At 42.7% G+C, this 19,671-nt stretch overlaps 1 protein-coding gene across 1 annotated transcript in view; it reads left to right on the top strand.

The window, feature by feature from the left end:
- Nucleotides 1-17,809, top strand: part of Utp6 (UTP6 small subunit processome component) — a 31,931-nt gene extending 14,122 nt beyond the window's left edge. The window contains exons 8-19 of the mRNA XM_070027252.1: nucleotides 11-88; nucleotides 2,381-2,462; nucleotides 4,500-4,581; nucleotides 5,296-5,477; nucleotides 6,321-6,400; nucleotides 7,010-7,087; nucleotides 9,693-9,869; nucleotides 10,909-10,989; nucleotides 11,137-11,246; nucleotides 13,318-13,384; nucleotides 15,400-15,472; nucleotides 17,470-17,809. Of these exons, the coding sequence (XP_069883353.1) occupies nucleotides 11-88; nucleotides 2,381-2,462; nucleotides 4,500-4,581; nucleotides 5,296-5,477; nucleotides 6,321-6,400; nucleotides 7,010-7,087; nucleotides 9,693-9,869; nucleotides 10,909-10,989; nucleotides 11,137-11,246; nucleotides 13,318-13,384; nucleotides 15,400-15,472; nucleotides 17,470-17,624 (1,245 nt within the window). The 3' untranslated portion in view covers nucleotides 17,625-17,809. The remainder of the gene's footprint in view (nucleotides 1-10; nucleotides 89-2,380; nucleotides 2,463-4,499; nucleotides 4,582-5,295; nucleotides 5,478-6,320; nucleotides 6,401-7,009; nucleotides 7,088-9,692; nucleotides 9,870-10,908; nucleotides 10,990-11,136; nucleotides 11,247-13,317; nucleotides 13,385-15,399; nucleotides 15,473-17,469) is intronic.
- The last annotated feature ends 1,862 nt before the right edge of the window (nucleotides 17,810-19,671 follow it).

The raw sequence follows: 19,671 nt of genomic DNA on the forward strand, positions 1-19,671 counted from the left end.
CCTTTTGTAGTACTTTAGAATGGAGCTGATGCATGCTGAGAAACTGAGAAAGGAAAAGCAAGAATTTGAAAAGGCTGCCATGGACATGGTAAGATTCTAGTATATTGTCAGTTGTTAATGATGTATAGTTATTGAACCTGCTTAGGAGGAAGAGAAAAATCTTTGATATATATGTATATATTTTCCCGCCATATTTTGAAATCTGAAGAAGAGTCTAGAGTTGATTTAATTAATGTTTGTGCTTTAAAGATACTATAGTGAGACTAATTGAAGTAGTCCTCAAATTATTACTGATGGAATGACAATGCTTTTGTTAAATATTGTATAATTTCATTAAATGATGTATTGAGTTCAATGAACTTAACAAAGATTGTGGAAGTCATGTATTCTAGCCTTATTCCCCCCCTTCCTTTTTTATTTTTTGAAGTGTTTTCTGTTCTGCTTCAGCCTCTTTTTTTTTTTTTTTTCTCCAGTCCTGGGGTTTGAACTCAGGATCTGAGCACTGTGCCTGAGCTTCTTTGCTCAAGGATAGCACTCTAACATTTTAGCCACAGTGCCACTTCTCTTTTTTTCTGTTTATGTGGTACTGATTAATTGAACCAGGGCTTTATATATGCTAGGCAAGCTCTCTACCAGTAAGCCATATTCCTAGCCCTGTGCCTCAGCCTCTTAAGGTATCAGAATGGCAAGTGTGATCTAACACCAGCTTTTTTCCTTTTTGTAAACTTTTAAAATGTAATTAAAGAAAGATTTAGAGGGCGCTGGTGGCTCACGCCTGTAATCCTAGCTACTCAGGAGGCTGAGATCTGAGGATCGCGGTTCAAAGCCAGCCCGGGCAGGAGAGACCTTGAGACTCCTATCTCCAATAAACCACCAGAAAACCGGAAGTGACGCTGTAGCTCAAGTGGTAGAGCGCTCGCTTTGAGCTGAAGAGCTGAGGGACAGCGCCCAGGCCCAGAGTTCAAGCCCCACGACCGACAAAAAAAAAAAAAAAAAAAAAGAAAGATTTAGAATGTCATAGTTGAAGTGCTAGGTATTGTGTACACCTATAATCCCAATATTTGGGAAGGAGAGATGGGTTATCAGAAGTTCTAGGCCAGCCAGCACCACATAAGTGAGACTGTCTCAAAGAACAACAATTCCACAAACAAAAGCTGAGTACTGTGGCTCATGCTTGTAATCCTAACTACTGGAGAGGTAGAGAATGGGAGTATCATGGTTTGAGATGAGCCCAGGGAGTAAGTTTATGATACTTATCTTAACCTGTAGCTGTTATTGCAGCTACGTGGGAGACTGCAAAAAGTTCACAAGATCCCCAGTTCAACAGAAATGGGTGTGGTGCTGTGTCCCTGTCATCTCAACCAGTCTAAGAGACTTAATTAAGAGTTGGGAGCCAGGTGTTTGTGGCATGAGCCACTAGTAATCCTGGCTACTCAGGGTCTGATATCTGAGGACACAGTCTGAAGCCAGCTTAGAAAAAAACCTGTGAGACTCTTTATCTTTGACCACTAAAAAGCAAGAAATGGAGGTGTGGCTCAAATAGTAGAGTGCTAACAACAAAGCCATGCAAGAGCTCACAGCCTGAGTTCAAGTCCGAGTGCCAAAAAAAGAAAAAAGGTCTGTTCAGACTGGTCCCAGCAAAAAGCCAGATATCTCAAAACTATTCAAAAAACTATTGAAAAAAATACATATGGTTAGAGGGCTTGCAAACTTAACAAGTGTGAAACCCTGAGTTCAAACCCCAGTACCTCCCCTAAAATTTTTTTGAGCTGAAAAAGGGACTTTGTTGAATTATCTGTTATTGTAGTTTCTAACTCAGAACTTTTCTTTCTTTCTTTCTTTTTTGTTGGTCTCGGGGCTTGAACTCTGTGTCTGCCTGCTGTCCCTCAGCTCTTCAGCTCAAGGCAAGTGCTCTACCACTTGAGCCACGTAGCACCACTTCCCATTTTCTGGTGGTTAATTGGGGATAAGAGTCTCACAGACTTTCCTGTCCTGGCTGGCTTTGAACTGCGATCCTTAGATCTCAGCCTCCTGAGTTGCTAGGATTACAGGCGTGAGTCATCGGCCCCCAGATTAGAACAGTCTTATCTACAAAAGATCTTAGAAGAGTAATCAAAGCATGTACACCTGACTTATTCTGGACTAAATGGAGGATAAGACTTAGGTTTTGTGATCTTGCCCCTACTGTTAGGAGCTTGAAGGGACCTACTTGGAATACCAGTTGTCTTTAAGCTGTGCATTTTACAAGTGATGGAACTGGCTCACACAGTGTTTCCTAGAGGTTATGTGGCATGGCAGTCCAGGACTATTCATTTTACCGTCATACTTACCTGTTTACTGGTACTCTCTTTTAAGTCATGTTTAATATAACATTTTGTAGGGGGATTTTGATCAGCCTGAAGAAATCCTTAGGGGTGAGTTGGCGAGGATCATCTACAAAACTTCTGTAAGCAAGATTAAAGGTGTGTTTCTTTTAAACATTTATTGGTGATAGAAAAGGGAAACCTGTTTATAATTTGGACTGTTAGGGAGTTTTATAAAATTTTTATCAGAGGGCTGGGAAGGTGGCTCAGTGGTAGAGTGCTTGCTTCACATGTATGAGGCCTGGGGGTCAATTCCTCAGCACCACATGAACAGAAAAGACCAGAAGTGACACTATGGCTTAAGTGTTAGAGTGCTCGCCTTGAGCTGAATTGCTGAGAAATAGTGCCCAGACCCAGATTTCAAGTGCCATGACCGAATTAAAAAAAAAAAAAATCATTGGAATGTATATAGAACTCTGTAGGAATAATGCCTTGTATTTTTTGTCGGTCGTGGGGCTTGAACTCTGGGCTTGGGCGCTGTCCCTGCACTCTTCAGCTCAAGGCGAGTGCTCTACCGCTTAAGCCACAGTGCCACTTAGGTTTTCTAGTGGTTTATTGGAGATTAGAGTCTCACGGACTTTCCTGCCTGGGCTGGCTTTGAACCATGATCCTCAGATCTCAGCCTCTTGAGTAGCTAGGATTACAGGTGTGAGCCACCAGTGCCCAGCAAGTTTTTTTTTTTTTTTTTTTTTTTATTGTTGTTGCTGGATATGGGGCTTGAACTCTGGGCCTGAACACTGTCAGTAGTGCTCTACCACTTGAGCCATAGTGCCACTTCCAGTTTTCTGGTGGTTTATTGGAGATTAGAGTCTCAGGCTTTCCTGCCTGGGCTGGCTTTGAACTGTGATCTTCAGATCTCAGTCTCCTGAGTAGCTAGGATTACAGGCATGAGCCACCAGCTCCTGGCTTCAATAAGATTTAATTGAGTATTGAACTCATTGGGAGTTAAGTAGACTGATAAATTTAGTCTATTATACCCTTATTACGTTCTCAATGAAAGAAGTACTCATGAATATTCCAAAATATTAATAATGCTTTTGCTTGTGTAGTGAGAATATGGGATGATTTCCCCCTGTAGTTTGTCCAATTTCTCAAGGAAAAAAAAAGGCCAAACCGGGCGCTGGTGGCTCACTCCTGTAATCCTAGCTACTCAGGAGGCTGAGATCTGAGGATCATGGTTCAAAGCCAGCCCGGGCAGGAGAGACCGTGAGACTCCTATCTCCAATAAACCACCAGAAAACCAGAAGTGGCGCTGTAGCTCAAGTGGTAGTGCGCTCACCTTGAGCTGAAGAGCTGAGGGACAGCGCCCAGGCCCAGAGTTCAAGCCCCACAACCGACAAAAAAAAAAAAGGCCAGTGGGTACCAGTGGTGTTCCCACCTGTTGTAGTGCAAGCTACTCAGAGGCTGAAATCTGAGGATTGTGGCTCAAAGCCAGCCCAAGTAGAAAATACCAGACTGGAGAGACTTGGCTGAAGTAGTAGAGCACCAATCATGAGCAAAAATGCCAACAGACAGTGCAAGGCCCTGAGTTGAATCCCTGTTACCAACCCACTAACACAAAAATGTGACAACCAAAAAATCAACTCCAACAGAGTGTAGCTCACTTGTAGGGCATGCATTTAGTATGCCTGAGATCCTAGATTATCCTTCAGCACCTGCAAAGCAAAAGCAAAAAGCTGGGGTGTTGTATATATTAATTCTAGCACTTGGGAGGCTGAAGCAGGAGCATCAATGAGTTTGAGGCCAGCTGAGGATATACAGTGAAACCCTGTCTCAAAGCAACAACCATGTTGGGTGCCAGTGGTTCATACCATCTAAGTTTATCTACTCAGGAGAGGGAGATGGGAAGATTTATGGTTTCAGGTTAGCCCAGGCAAAAAGTTCAGGAGATAGGCTGGGAATGTGGCTTAGTGGGAGAGTGCTTGTCTAGCATGCATGATTCCTCCTTATCACATAGATAGAAAAAGCTGGAAGTGGTGCTGTTGCTTAAGTGGTAGAGGACTAGCTTTGAGCAAAATAAGAGATTAGGAGACTATCTCGACAGAAAAAAGGTGAGCATTAATTCCAGTACATGAAGAAAATTGGATTCATTGCAGTCTAACTGGTAATTATTCTCTCTGCTTTAAAAAATTTTAGGTGCAGAATTTCATGTGTCACTTCTTTCTATCGCGAAGCTATTTGACTTTGCCAAAGATCTACAAAAAGAAATCTATGATGAGTAAGTAGAAGTGGCAGGGTGAATCTCTTTACTTCTGTCCTTGTGAGAAGGATTTCATAGGTTTTTAGAAAGAGGAGAAAGAAAATGCCACATTAAAGTTTTAGGAAAAATTATATCCTATTACAAATGAGTATATTCTCAGAGAAATTCTTTGACTTACTGACTTCCTTTTGGAATCTATATCTAGTTTCCTGGCATCTCTTTTGTCCATAAAATGAGAATTGTATTCATAACTCTATAGCTAGGGATGCAGATAATTTCACTCTTTAATGTTTGGTTATTTGTGGTTATTTCCATTCTTAGATAGGCCCCTTTGCTTCCCCGGGAGTTAAGAGAGAGCCTGGATCAGTCTGTCCTTTGGATACATCAGGGTTATCACGTTTGGGTGAGGACTAGATTGTGCTTTTCCTCTGCCTGTATTATTATACATATTCAAGAGCCTAGATATAAGGTCCTCCAAGATTCAAGGAGGCCTCTATACTCACACAGCAACTAATTTGCCTTTGAGAGCCAACTTGAAAATAATGTTTGTGAATGAAATGCAGTTAACTGTCTGACAACTCTGTTGCATTGACTATATATTAAGATATTCTGGCGAGTTAATTAGGAAGTGGTTCTTACAGTACTGCAGTTGTAAAGTATATTATAGACCACAGGCTACTGTCTGATCTTCTGGATCTTCTGGGCAAAATGTCAATAAGCTGTAATTTTCAGCCTTCAGGCTTTGCACACAGATGACCCTCTCACCTGGGATTATGTGGCACGGCAAGAATTAGAGATTATATCTAACTCAGAAGAGCAGCCTACCACGAAACAAGCCAGGGCAGTGGAGTTGGGCCAAAGAGAAGAGAGGTGCTGTGCTGTTTATGAAGAGGCAGTGAAGACTCTGCCTACAGGTGAAACTTACCCTGTGTTATAGTAGTAGTAGTGCTATTTTTTCTGCTCAGCATCTTTACTGAAAGTCTCTCCATAGTACAGTTTGTCAAATGCTTGGATCGGGCTTGCTATCTTTTTTTTCTCTGATGGTGAAAGTTTCTCAATAATAGCATTTATGTTCATTTATTTGGAGGAAATAGTACTTGGGAAATTGTATTTAAATTTTTACTTAATGTTACTATTTTATTATTTTTTTGTGTGGGTCTTAGGGCTTGAACCCTGGTCCTCAGATCTCAGCCTCCTGAGTAGCTAGGATTACAGGTGTGAGCTACCAGCACTCAGCTCAATTTTTATTTTATAATAGTGGGGAATAAAAGACAGATAGTACAGGAAATATGGATATGGCTTTCAAGTTTGTGTCATTATTTAGTTGATATGTTCAATGAGCTATATATAATCAATAACCTTCCTTTCTTCCTTCCTTTTATTTATTCATCTATTTATTTGTGCCAATAAGGGGGCTTGAACTCAGGGTCAGGGCACTCTCCCTTGGCTTTTTCCTCCTAGGCTGGCACTCTACCATTTGAGCCACAGCTTATTTCCAGATCTTTGGTGGCTGTTGGAGACAAGAGTCAGACTGTTCTAACAGGCTAGTCAGGCTAGCTTCAAACCTTGATCCTCAGATCTCAGGCCTGTTGAGTGGCTAGGATTGCAAATGTGAGCCACTGTGCCTTGTCCTCCCCCCTTTTTTCTTAAACAAGGTAATTAAAATTCTCCAGAGGAGAATTTCCCTTTGACGAAAGGATGTATGATGTCTTGTGGTCAGAATTGGTGATCTGATTAATATAATCTGACTTTTCCAGAGGCCATGTGGAAGTGTTACATCAACTTTTGCTTAGAAAGAGTTTCTAAGAAGACAAGTAGTTCGTTCCTCAGAGGGAAGGTAAGAATTTAGGTTATATAGTTACAGAGGGTGGTTAGAAAGTGCCTGTCTTTTGAAAATAGAAAAGAAGCACAGCCTTTTCAGGGTCTGGGCCAACTTACGTAATATCACGCCTAACCACTCACTTTCTCTTAGTGAGTAGTGACCTGTCATTCTGAAGGTCCTGGTCTGCTTTGCCCTTATGGCCAAAGGTGGGGAAGGGCTCTATTTTTTTTTTTTTTTTGGGGTCCGGTCATGGGGCCTGAACTCTGGGCCTGGGCGCTGTCCATGAGCTCTTCAGCTCAAGGCTAGCGCTCTACCACTTGAGCCACAGTGCCACTTCCGGCTTTTTTCTTTTTGCTTAGGTGGTGCTGAGGAATCGAACCCAGGGCCTTGTGATGCAAGGCAAGCGCTCTACCACTGAGCCACCTTTCCAGCCCATGGGGCTCTATTTTTATTGCATGTGCCTGGTGCACCTGCTTACCTCATCTTGAGAGTGACACCACCATTCAGGAGTATTGCAGATCCTTCTTTGAATTCTCGGAAATAGAACTGCTTTTGCTGAGATTATAGGTTATAAGACTTCTGCTGGGATCTTTTAAGTGACCTGAGGGATCTTTCTCATTTCAGAGGCTAGAAAGAACCATGATTGCATTCAAAAAGGCTCATGAATTCAAGCTCCTCTCAGAACTGCAATACAAGCAGTGGGTAAGAACATGGAAAGCACATTTATTGTCATCTCCACACATCATGTTCCAGTTGTTTTGTGCTGGTGTCATGTGTATTTATTTAATTTTTTTTTAATTGCCTATACTGGGGCTTGAAATCAAGGTCTTCCACTCTAATTTAGCTTTTTTGCTCAAGGCAGACATTCTACCACTTTAGCCACTGCTCCACTTCTGACTTTTTACTGGTTAATTGGAGTCTCATGGATTTGTCTGCCTAGACTGGCTTTGAACTGTAATCCTCAGATCTCAGCCTCCTGAGTAGCTAGGATTACAGGCATTAGCCCTTGACAGATGGCTTTTATATTTTATATTTATATTTATTTGTAATGTCTTGTTTTGTATTGTGTTCTATTCTTACATTAACATTTTCCCCATATTTTTTACATATCATACACTATACAGCATAGTCTATTTTATTACCGTTCCAAGACTGAGATTCCCTTTTCCCATTATAGCAACTGTGGGAAAATGCCAGGCCTGGCATTTTCTTCTGCCTCTATTTGAGCTATTGATTGCTGGCATATCAGTCTCATCCTATGAATTTAAGTGGTCTCTAAGCAATGCCATGACAGGCTTGCTCCTTTCCATTATTTTTCTTTTGCTATTTACAACTGTGGCTATTTCAAACATTCTATGTGCTCAGATCTCTAATGTTGCCCTTTCTGTACTTGCTATTTCAACAATCATTTTTGACTTGGCTTTTAAAATGAGAGTCCTGCCGGGCGCTGGTGGCTCACGCCTGTAATCCTAGCTACTCAGGAGGCTGAGATCTGAGGATCGTGGTTCAAAGCCAGCCCGGGCAGGAGAGACCGTGAGACTCCTATCTCCAATAAACCACCAGAAAACCGGAAGTGGTGCTGTAGCTCAAGTGGTAGAGCGCTCGCCTTGAGCTGAAGAGCTGAGGGACAGCGCCCAGGCCCAGAGTTCAAGCCCCACGACCGACAAAAAAAAAAAAAAAAAAAAAAGAGAGTCCTTCCACATACTACCATTAAACTTAAGTGTCTAGCTCATTCTATACCTATCCTTTCTGTAAGCTTTTCTTTATAGGATGAGCTGTTAAAATTAGAAGATTTTTTTTCTGTCTTTTCCCATTGTCTTTGAATAAAGGGACTTAACACTCCTTTCAGACTAATCTTCTAGTCCTTTGTATCTTGCCTTCCAGTCTTTACTGAACTTCAGTTTCTAAGCTGTCTCTTATCTTTGGCTCTTGCTCGCTGGTTCAGAGGAAGATTCTTCTCTTTTCGTAGAAGCCTCTACGTTCACCTGTCTGGTACTTGTTTCTCCTTAAGTCTTCCTTGAGTGCTTCCTTTCTCCAAGTCCTTTCCTATTCTTGCCTAAAATCCTACAGGTGCTTCTGATTTGAACTCCTGTAGCCGATGATTTTCTTTTTGACTGAAAGTTTTAGGCAGTTGCTCATGCCTATAATCCCAGCTATCCAGGAGGCAGAGATTTGAGGATTGAGGTTTGAAGCCAGTCCAGGTAGGAAAGTCTGTGAGACTTTTATCTCCAGTAAAGTACTAAAAAGCTGGAAGTAGAGTTGTGGCTCAAGTGGTAGAGTGCTAGCCTTGAGCATAAGAAACTGAAGGAAGCTGGGCGCTGGTGGCTCACGCCTGTAATCCTAGCTACTCAGGAGGCTGAGATCTGAGGATCGCGGTTCAAAGCCAGCCCGGGCAGGAGAGACCGTGAGACTCCTATCTCCAATAAACCACCAGAAAACCGGAAGTGGCGCTGTAGCTCAAGTGGTAGAGGGGCTCGCCTTGAGCTGAAGAGCTGAGGGACAGCGCCCAGGCCCAGAGTTCAAGCCCCACGACCGACAAAAACAAAAAAACAAAAAAAACAACAACAACAAAAAAAGAAACTGAAGGATAGTGCCCAGGTCCTGAGTTCAAGCCCCAGATGGGCCCCTCAAAAAATAAAGACTATGGGTTCTAGAGGACCCAGGGAATATACGTGCTTTGCTCATTATTGAATTCCAGCCTATGATATTGTGTGGCATAAATGCTTGCTGAAAAAACTGACTGGATACTGCCATTTACTTACGTTTCCTCAATTTTGTAAAGTGAAATTTGTTTTCGTTTTTTTTTCTGTTAGTATAGGCACAAGCATTTTTAATTTAAATTTAATCTTATTTATTTATTTATTTAATTTTTGCCAGTCCTGGGGCTTGAACTGAGGGTCTGGGCACTGTCTCTGAGCCTCTTTGTGCTCAAGGCTAGCACTCTATCACTTGAGCCACAGCGGCACTTCCATCCTTTCTCTGAGTAGTTTATTGGAGATAAGAGTCTTATGGACTTCCCTACCTGTACTAGTTTCGAACTGCTTTCCTAAGATCTCAGCCTCCTGAGTAGCTAGGATTACAGGCCTGAGCCACCATCCTGGCTTTTCCCTACCTTTAAATAATGGTTATAGATAGGATCTTGTAAAGAAGGAGGAATTCCAAATTGTTCCCTTTGTGTCTGTTTAACAGTGGGTTTTGAAAAAGCTGTTGATACAATTGTTTCAAGTGAGGTGGTAATTTGTCTTATTTACATAAGTAATTTAAGCTTTCTTGTAATTGATTTTCCACTGATCCTTGTCTTACTTAGATTGAGTTATTGCTGCACCAAGACTGCAGGCAAGCTCTGGAGGTAGCAGAAGCTGGGACTGAGCTGTTCAAGGACTCTGTGACCATGTGGCAGTTGCGGCTGCAGGTGCTGATTGACTCAAAGAGCCCCGATATTGCTGTGGCTTTTGAAGAAGCCTTTGTGCACCTGAAACCACAGGTCTGTGTTGGGTATTTTTCATTCTTTTTTTTTTTTTTTTTTGTCTATTGTGAGGTTGGAACTAGGTGCTATCCTTCAGTTCTTCAGCTGAAGGCTAGCATTCTACCACTTGAACCACAATACCACTTCCGGTTTTCTGGTTAATTGGAGGTAAGAGTTTCATGGACTTTGCTGCCTGGGCTGGCTTTGAACCGCAATCCTCAGATCTCAGCCTCCTGAGTAGCTAGGATTACAGGCATGAGCCACCAGCGCCCAGCTTCCCCCTCCATTCTTGTAGCCTCCTCCAACCCCCAGAAAAAAGTATCCACGTTTCCATTTCCTGGTATTCATTTTGATAAACAGCAATTTAGTTGTTCAGAAAAGTTACACCTTTGGATTCCTCCCCTAAGTATCTTTGTTTAGTCAGTTTATTTGTGTGTAAATTCATAGAGCCCTAAGTTATGATGTCCTTTTGTATTTTAGATCTAGCTCCTATATATGAGAGAAAACTAAGTGCTGTTTGTTTTTCTGAGCCTGGCTTACCTCATTTAGCATGATTTTGTCCAAGTCCATTTGTTTCCCTGGAAATGACATAATATTACTCTTTCTAATAGATGAGTAAAATTGCATTGTATATACATGTACTGATGTACTGCTTTTTTTTTTTTGTCATGGAGTTTGAACTCAGGGTCTGGGTGCTGTCTCTGAGCCTTTGTGCTTAAGGCTAACACTCTACCACTTTGAGCCACAGCTCCACTTCTGGCTTTCTGGTGGTTAATTGCCAATGAGTCTTATCAGGACTTTTCTGCTAGTGTTGGATTTGAACTGCAATCCTCAGATTTCAGCAGCTCCTGAGTAGCTAAGATTACAGGTATTGAGCCATCAATGCCCAGCTCATGTACCACATTTTTTAAATATCTACTCATCCATTGTTGGGCATCTAGGCTGTTTACATCTATTGTGAGTAGTGCAGCATTGAACATGGTTGTGCAAATGTTTTTACTATATCCTGACTTGTGATTGAGCAGTTATTTTTCTAACAGTCTGTTAATGTGAGCAGGTTTGTCTCCCCTTGTGGATTTTATGGGCAGAGTGGAGTGAAGGTTCCAAAAGTGAAGAAGACACGGAAGCAATCTTTAAGGTAAGATTGTTCCTTGCAGAGTGGGGAAGGGGTATTTATTTCATCAATGGGCATTACTAAAGCACTGTTGAGTAGCTCAGATGCTTCTGATAGCTAGAAATACCCTTACATACCTTTTTCCCTTTTTTTTTTTCTTTTAAACTATAGAAAGCTCTTGTAGCTGTCACAGGTGCCAGCTCAGTAACACTGAAGGACAAATATCTGGATTGGGCATACCGAAGTGGTGGCTACAAAAAAGCCCGAGCTGTGTTTAAAAGGTACACACAAGCATTTGTAGCTGTGTCTAGTCTTTATGCCTCTACTCAGCCCCTCATACCTGGGTTAGATATATCATAGTGGTGTCTGAGGAATAATCTAAGGAACTTCTTCAAAAAGTTCTTCTGGGGCTTGAACGCAAGGCCTGGATGCTGTCCTTGGGCTTTTTTGGCTCTATTACTTGAGCCATATGTAACTTTCAGCTTTTTAGTCAGTTGTGGGTCTTGAACTCAGGGTCTGTTTATTGAACTCAGGGTATATTTATTGTCTCTGAGCTTTTCTGCTCAAGGCTAGTGCTGTATGGAGCCATAGCTCCACTTCTGGTTTTCTAGTGGTTGAGAAAAGAGTCTCACAGACTTTTCTGCCTGAGTTGGCTTTGAACCTCAATATTCAGATCTCAGTTTTCTGAGTAGCTAGGAGTACAGGCATGTGCTACCAGTGCTGGCAAATTACAGCTTTTTTTTTTTTTTTTGCCAGTCCTAGGGCTTGAACTCAGGGGTCTAGGCACTGTCCCTGAGCTTCTTTTTGTTCAAGGCTAGCACTCTACCGCTTGAGCCACAGGACCACTTCTGGCTTTTTCTGTTTATGTGTTACTGAGGAATAGAACCCAGAGCTTCATTCATGCAAGGCAAGCTCTCTACCACTAAGCCACCTTCCCAGTTTTTTGGGGGGGGCAGTAGCGTGGGTGGGAAGTCCTTGGGCTTGAACTCAAGACCCTGGGTACTATCTCTGCACTTCTTTTGCTCAAGGCTAGCACTCTACCACTTGAACCATAGTGCCACTTCTGGTTTTTTCTGTTTATGTGGTACTGAGGAATTAAGCCCAGGGCTTTTTTTTTTTTTTTTTTTTTTTTTGGTTGGTTGTGGGGCCTGAACTCTGGGCCTGGGCGCTGTCCCTCAGCTCTTCAGCTCAAGGCTAGTGCTCTACTACTTGAGCCACAGCGCCACTTCTGGCTTTTTCTGCTTATGTGGTGCTGAGGAATCGAACCCAGGGTCTCATGCATGCGAGGCAAGAACTCTACCACTGAGCCACCTTCCCAGCCCCCAGTCCAGGGCTTTATGGGTGCTAGCCAAGCACTCTACCACTAAGCCACATTCCCAGCCCCTAGTTTCAGCTTTTTTGATGCTTAATTGGAGATGAATCTCATGGACTTTTTTTTGCCCAGGCTAGCTTGGAAGTGCTATCCTCAGATCTCAGCCTCTTGAGTAGTTAGGATTACAGTTGTGAGCCACTGGTGCCCAGCCTCTTTTTCTTCCTTTTTTTTCTCCCCCTGGCTTTGGAGCTTGAACTCTGGGCCTGGGCGCTGTCCCCAGCTATTTAGCTCAAGGCAAACACTCTATCACTTGAGCCACAGCGCCACTTCTGGTTTTCTGAGTGATTTATTGGAGATAATCTCATGGATTTTTCCTTCCTGGACTGGCTTTGAGCCTCAATCCTCAGATCTCAGCCTTCTGAGTAGCTAGGATTACAAGTGAGCCACTGGTTCCCAGTGAACTGGCCTTTCTTATATAAACATTCTTCATAATTTACTAAGAGAGCTGTGGTATAGTAGTACAGTGTAGGTCATCCTTGTGCTCTTGACAGACAAAAATTGGGAGAATTACAGTCTGAGTCCAGCTCTGAGCAAAAAGTGAGACTATCTGAAACATAACCCAAAAGCATAAAGGGCTGGAGTGTGGTCTTGCAGACACAAGATCCTGAGTGCAAACTCCACTATCTCCTTCCTGTCTCCCCACCGCCCCCAATAATAAAAAGCTTTGAGGAACATTTCTCTGGAAGTATTTGTCCATATTAGAACTTACATCCTTGGAATATATTCTTAGAAATAGAATTCTTGGCCTTCAAAAGATGTGGAGATAGAGTTGTGAGAACTTAAGGCTTAAACATGAGCAAGAAGAGCAGAGAAGAAGTGGTGATGGCAAAGGGCAAATCGCTAGAGGCGTAGCATGTTCCCTCAGTCATGTGAGTCTGGTCCAGTCCTAAGGCCATTCAGGTCTTCATTAAACTACCTGTGTGAAGGTGCCTCGGTTTTCTGTTACTGTGGAAGATAACATTTCTCCCACCCCTTTTTAGCTTACAGGAAAGCCGTCCATTTTCAGTTGACTTTTTTAGAAAAATGATGCAGTTTGAAAAGGAGCAAGTAAGTATTCATCTAAGCCTTTCTTATCTGAGAAAATGGGTTTGTGGTTACTTACCTGTGATGGTATTTTAAAAATTCATAGTATAGGGCTGGGAAGGTGGCTCAGTGGTAGAGCGCTTGCCTTGCATGCATGAGGCCCTGGGTTCGATTCCTCAGCACCACATAAACAAAAAGTAAAAAAGTCGGAAGTGGCGCTGTGGCTCAAGTGGTAGAGTGCTAGCCTTGAGCTGAAGAGCTGAGGGGCAGCGCCCAGGCCCAGAGTTCAGGTCCCACAACCGGACCCCCCCCAAAAAAAATTCATAGTATAGCCGGGCATCGATTGCTCATGCCTATAATCCTAGCTACTCTGGAGGCTGAGATCTGAGGATTGCAGTTTAAAGCCAGCCTGGGCAGGAAAGTCTGTGAGACTCTTACCTCCAAGTAACCACCAGAAGAACAGAAGTGGTGCTGTGGCTCAAGTGGTAGAATATTTATCTTGAGCTGAAGAGCTGAGGGACAGTGCCCAGGCCCAGAGTTCAAGCCCTATGACTGACAAAAAAACAAACAAACAAAAACTTATAAAATTTGGATCCCTTGATCCAACCCTTTTCCCATAAAACTGACTTAGGAAAGGTAATGAAGTGTAAAAAAGGAGAAAGTGCTCTTCTGGAGAGCAGAAAACTCTAGTGGCCCCTCAGACAGCAAGCTTCCTTCTGAGGTTGGGCTGTATGAGCTGCTATTGCCTTGCCTCTCTCCACAGGACCCAGTTTGTCTCTTGTCTTAGCTAGTGAAGTAGAGAATAAGCACTCAATTAATGTTTTTGTTTTTGTAAAAGCTGGTCCTTGAATTTGGTCTGGGCACTGTCTCTGAGCTCTTTTGCTCAAGGTTAGCATTCTACTACCAGTGCCACAGCTGTGCTTCTGTTTTTGTCTGGTGGTTAATTGGAGATAAACGTCTCAATAACTTTTTCTTCCTGGGCTGACTTTGAACCATGATCCTTAGATCTCTGTTTTTTCTTGTTCTCATCCTGGGGCTTGAACTTGGCCTGGACACTGTCTTGAGCTTTTTTGTCTAAGGCTAGCCCTCTACCACTTCAGCAATATTCTCAGTCTCAGACTCTTTAGGCACTAGGATTACAGGTACAAGGCGCTGACACCCAGCAGGAAGTATTTTATTCTATGAAATAATTTTTAGACTGAAGATGTTACTCCACTTGGCAAATGGAACAAAAGAGAAGGCATTTAAAACTTAGTAGTTATTTCCTGTTAAAGTAGAGAAAGCCATTTTGTTAAGTACATAATTGGTCAGCACTTTATTTATTTAATTTTTTGCTAGTCCTGGGGCTTGGCACTGTCTCTGAGCTTCATTTTGCTCAAGGCTAGTATTCTTAGCACTTGAGCCACAGTGCCACTTCCAGCTTTTTCTTTTTATGTGGTACTTTAGGAATGAAACCCAGGGTTTCATGCATGGTACACAAGCATTCTACCACTAAGCCACATTCCCAGCTGGTAAGCTCTTTATTACCTATAATTGTCCTAATAGGTATTAATACAATACTCTTGTTTTCAGGTAAGAGAATGTTTAAGTTAAGTCAGAGAGTTTAAAGAAACTTGAAGGTGGTATGCTAGTGTTTAGACTAGTGTTTACCCTAAGTTTTAAGGTAAATATAACTGGTATATGTCAGAGTCCAGATTCTCAAAAAGAAGAAATCCTTGGCCATGTGGGTAGACCCTTCTGCATTTCTTGATTTAAATCTTACTTATCCTATAAGGCTTTCAAATACTGTTTTCTGTGAGGCCACTTAGTTCCTCACTGAAAAATCTATGGGCTTTTTTTCATATAACCAGAAAAAAGTATTTTCCTGGTTGCTATTTCTTTATTCTGATGAGCTTTTTTTTTTTTTTTTTTTTTTTTGTCTGGCAGAGAAATAGGCTGGTTTATTTTAAATCCTAACCCTCCTCCTACTTTAAATACCTAACTTTCTAAAACAGGGATTTAAGGCAAGATCATCTGATTTTTTTTTTTTTTTTTGGTAGGAATCCTGCAAGATGGTGAATTTAAGAGATTATTATGAGAGGGCTTTAAGAGAGTTTGGATCTACAGATTCTGGTAAGTAAGCTTCAATTACAGACACACTAGCGTTGATTTGTGCAATCTGTGACCTGTTAGCATGGTTAGAACAGTCTTTCTTTCTTCCTTCCTTCCTTCCTCCTTCCTTCCTTCCTTCCTTCCTTCCTTCCTTCCTTCCTTCCTTCCTTCCTCCTTCCTTCCTTCCTTCCTTTCTTTTTTTTTTTTTTTTTTGCACCATGGCTCTCTTACAGATAAATAAAATTTGAATCCTTCCCCTGCCTCCTTCCCTTCCTTTGTGCATAATTAGACATATATTGCATGCATGTAGTGGGGATAATGGGGATTGACATGCTGTACCACTTTAGTAATGCCCCAGCTATCATCCATAATTTTTACTTAAAATTTTTGGTTTCACAAGCCAGGGGATCGGTGGTTCTTCTTTAAGAATGCAGGCTTAGGGAAAAGATCTGCTTGGTGTGACTCTTTGTGAACTCAGGGCCTTGATTATTATTTTGTTTTTTGGGGGGGGGTCCGTTCGTGGGGCCTGAACTCTGTTTGGGTGCTGTCCCTCAGCTCTTCAGCTCAAGGCTAGTGCTCTACCACTTGAGCCACAGCGCCACTTCCGGCTTTTTTCTTTTTGCTTATGTGGTGATGAGGAATCGAACCCAGGGCCTCAGGCATGCAAGGCAAGCACTCTATCACTGAGCCACCTTCCCAGCCCCGTCTTTGAGACTTTTTGTTCAAGGCTAGCACACTGAGCCACCTTCCCAGCCCCCATGGCTAGCACTCTTATCTCTTGAGCCACAGCTCCACTTTGTTCAAGGCTAGCTCTCTACCTCTTGAGCCACAGCTCCACTTTAGCTTTTTTGGTGCTTAATTGGAGATGAGTCTCACAGCCTTTCCTGCCAGGACTGGCTTCTAACCAAGATCTTTAGATCTCATTCTCCTGTGTAGCTAGGATTACAAGCGTGATCTACTGGTGCCCAGCAGAATCCTCCTTCTGTAAAACAGGTGTGTGTGTGTGTGTGTGTGTGTGTGTGTGTGTGTGTGTGTGTGTGTGTGTGTGTGTGTGTGTGTGTGTGTGTGTGTGTGTGTGTGTGTGTGTGTGTGTATGTGTATGTGTATAAGGACATTCATGATGTATAAGTGCATGTATGTGTGCACACACCATTACTGGGACTTGAATTTGTACTCTCAGCTTTTTTGCTCCATCACTTGACCCATGACCCATACCTTTTGTTCGGCATTTTGCTGGTCAATTGAAAATGGAATCTCAAAGACTTTTCTGACCAGGATGGCTTCTGAGATACTCCCCATCTCAGCCTCCTAGGATTACAAATGTCAGCCAGTTGCACTTGGCCAAAATTTAGTTTTGTTTTTTTTTGGGTCCGGTAGTGGGCCTGAACTCTGGGCCTGGTCGCTGTCCCTCAGCTCTTAAGCTCAAGGCTAGTGCTCTACCACTTGAGCCACAGCGCCACTTCCGGCTCTTTTCTTTTTGCTTATGTGGTGCTGAGGAATTGAACCCAGGGCCTCAGGCATGCAAGGCAAGTGCTCTAACACTGAGCTACCTTCCCATCCCAGTTTTTTATTTTTTTTTGGTCTGGTCGTGGGGCCTAAACTCTGGGCCTGGGCGCTGTCCCTCAGCACTTCAGCTCAAGGCTAGCACTCTACCACTGGAGCCACAGTGCCACTTCCGGCTTTTTTCTTTTGCTTATGTGGTGCTGAGGAATCAAACCCAGGGCCTCAGGCATGCAGGGCAAGCGCTCTACCACTGAGCCACCTTCCCAGCCCCTAGTTTTTTTCATTTCACTAAATAACATAGATTGTCATGATTACTGTGAAAGTTTCCTAATAACAGGAAATAAAAAAACTTTTTCTTCTTCCTTTGTGTGAAGAAGCTAGGAGATGAATTGTTTTCCATGGGATACTTGGGAAATAACCTGAAGTCAAGTTTATTAGAAATCTTAATATTAAATACTTGTTTTTAAGCCTTGTCAGAAATCCAACTGTTTAATTTTTTTTGGTTCTTTTTAAAGATCTTTGGATGGATTACATCAAAGAAGAATTGAACCACCCCCTTGGTAGAGCTGAGAACTGTGGACAGATCTATTGGCGAGCCATGAAAATGTTGCAGGGACAATCAGCAGAGATGTTTGTAGCTAAACATGCTATGTACCAGGCTGGCCACTAGGGAAGAGAAGAACATGGCCAACTTTGAGAAGTTGTACTGCAAACCCTTTGGGAAGATTTCTGAGTCAATATGCAACTTTTTCAGAGATGGCTGACATTATGGTTGATTTATTTGGAGACGTGTTTTAATTTTGTGTTAGTGTGTTAATCTTTCAGAAAAAGAGAACTGCTTACTGAATGGCTCTAGCTGTTTAGTCCAGACCTTCTGTAATTTTCCATAATCTATGTAAACCGTACAGCCATACAGCTAGTTTCTAGTTTCATTTATAGTCCCAGGTTAAGTGTACACACACACACCCACACCCACACACACACCCACACCCACACCCCTTATCTACTGATAGATTCACACACCCCTTATCTACGGATAAAGACACACACACACACACACACACACACACACACACACACACACACACACACACACACACACACACACACACACACACACACACACACACACACACACACACACACACACACACACACACACACACACACACACACACACACACACACACACACACACACACACACACACACACACACACACACACACACACACACACCCCCCTCTACTGATAAAGATTCTAGTAGCCAAGTGCCGGTCCTAGCTACTCAAGAGGCTGAGATCTGAGGATCTTGGTTCAAAGCCAGCCTGTGGAAGGAAAGGCCATGAAACTTATCTCCAATAACTACCAGAAGCTACTCAAGAGGCTGAGATCTGAGGATCTTGGTTCAAAGCCAGCCTGTGGAAGGAAAGGCCATGAAACTTATCTCCAATAACTACCAGAAAACCAGCAGTGGCACTGTGGCTCAAGTGGTAGTGTGACAGCCTTGAGCTGAAGAGCTGAGGGACAGTGCTCAAACCCAGAATTCAAGCCTCATTGCCCCACCCCCCACCCCCCCCTCAAAAAAAAAAAAGATTCTTGTTTGTCTGTGGCCACATTCATGGTTATTTCCTTAGAGGACTGACATTTGACATGGAATTAATGGACCAGAAGATATAACATTGAGAGTATTAGTAGGCATTGCCAATTTGCTCCTCCTCGTATGAAAATGGCAACACTTGTGTATGTCTGTGTGTGTTGGTCCTGTGGCTTGAACTCAGGGCCTGGGCACTGTCCCTGTGTTCTTTTGGAGATAAGAGTCTCATGGATTTTCCTGCCTGGGCTGGCTTTGAACCAAAATTTGCAGATCTCAGATCTCAGCCTCCTGAGTAGTTAGGATTACAGGTGTGAGCCACCAGCGCTTGGCAGATCTTATGTTTTTCATCTTTATAATTTTCATAGACGAAAAGTGATATACCCTTATTTTAATATGCATTTCTCTGATATTAATGAAGTTAATGTTTGGTTTTCATATTTTTAGACTTTAAACTTTTTCTTAATTTGCTTTTAAAATATATTGACTATTAATATTGTTTTTTCATTGTTGCAAATAAGTTTATTTTCACTCCTGAACTTTTGAGATGTTTTGGTGACCAGAGGAATTTTATCAATGTGTGATTTCTGCTGACTTAAAAAAAAAATGTTTGAGCCGGGCGCTGGTGGCTCACGCCTGTAATCCTAGCTACTCTGGAGGCTGAGATCTGAGGATCGAGGTTCAAAGCCAGCCCAGGCAGGAGAGACCGTGAGTCTCCTATCTCCAATAAACCACCAGAAAACCGGAAGTGGCGCTGTAGCTCAAGTGGTAGAGCGCTTGCCTTGAGCTGAAGAGCTCCAGGCCCAGAGTTCAAGCCCCACGACCGACCAAAAAAAAAATTGTTTTGAGCAGGGTGCTGGTGGCTCACGCCTGTAATCCTAGCTACTCAGGAAGCTGAGATCTGAGGATTTCGGTTCAAGGCCAGCCTGGGCAGGAAAGTCCATGAGATGCTTATCTACTACTCAGTAAATACTGGAAGTGATCAAAAGAACGTCAGGGACAGTGCCCAGTCCCTGAGTTTAAGCCCCAGGATTGGAAAAAAAAAAGTTTTAAGCTAGGCTCTGGTGGCTCACACCTATAATCCTAGCTACTCAGGAGGCTGAGATCTGAGGATCGTGGTTCAA

Source organism: Dipodomys merriami, unplaced genomic scaffold (assembly GCF_024711535.1).
Source record: "Dipodomys merriami isolate MVZ:Mamm:240054 unplaced genomic scaffold, mDipMer1.0.p SCAF_19, whole genome shotgun sequence".
Classification (NCBI taxonomy): domain Eukaryota; kingdom Metazoa; phylum Chordata; class Mammalia; order Rodentia; family Heteromyidae; genus Dipodomys; species Dipodomys merriami.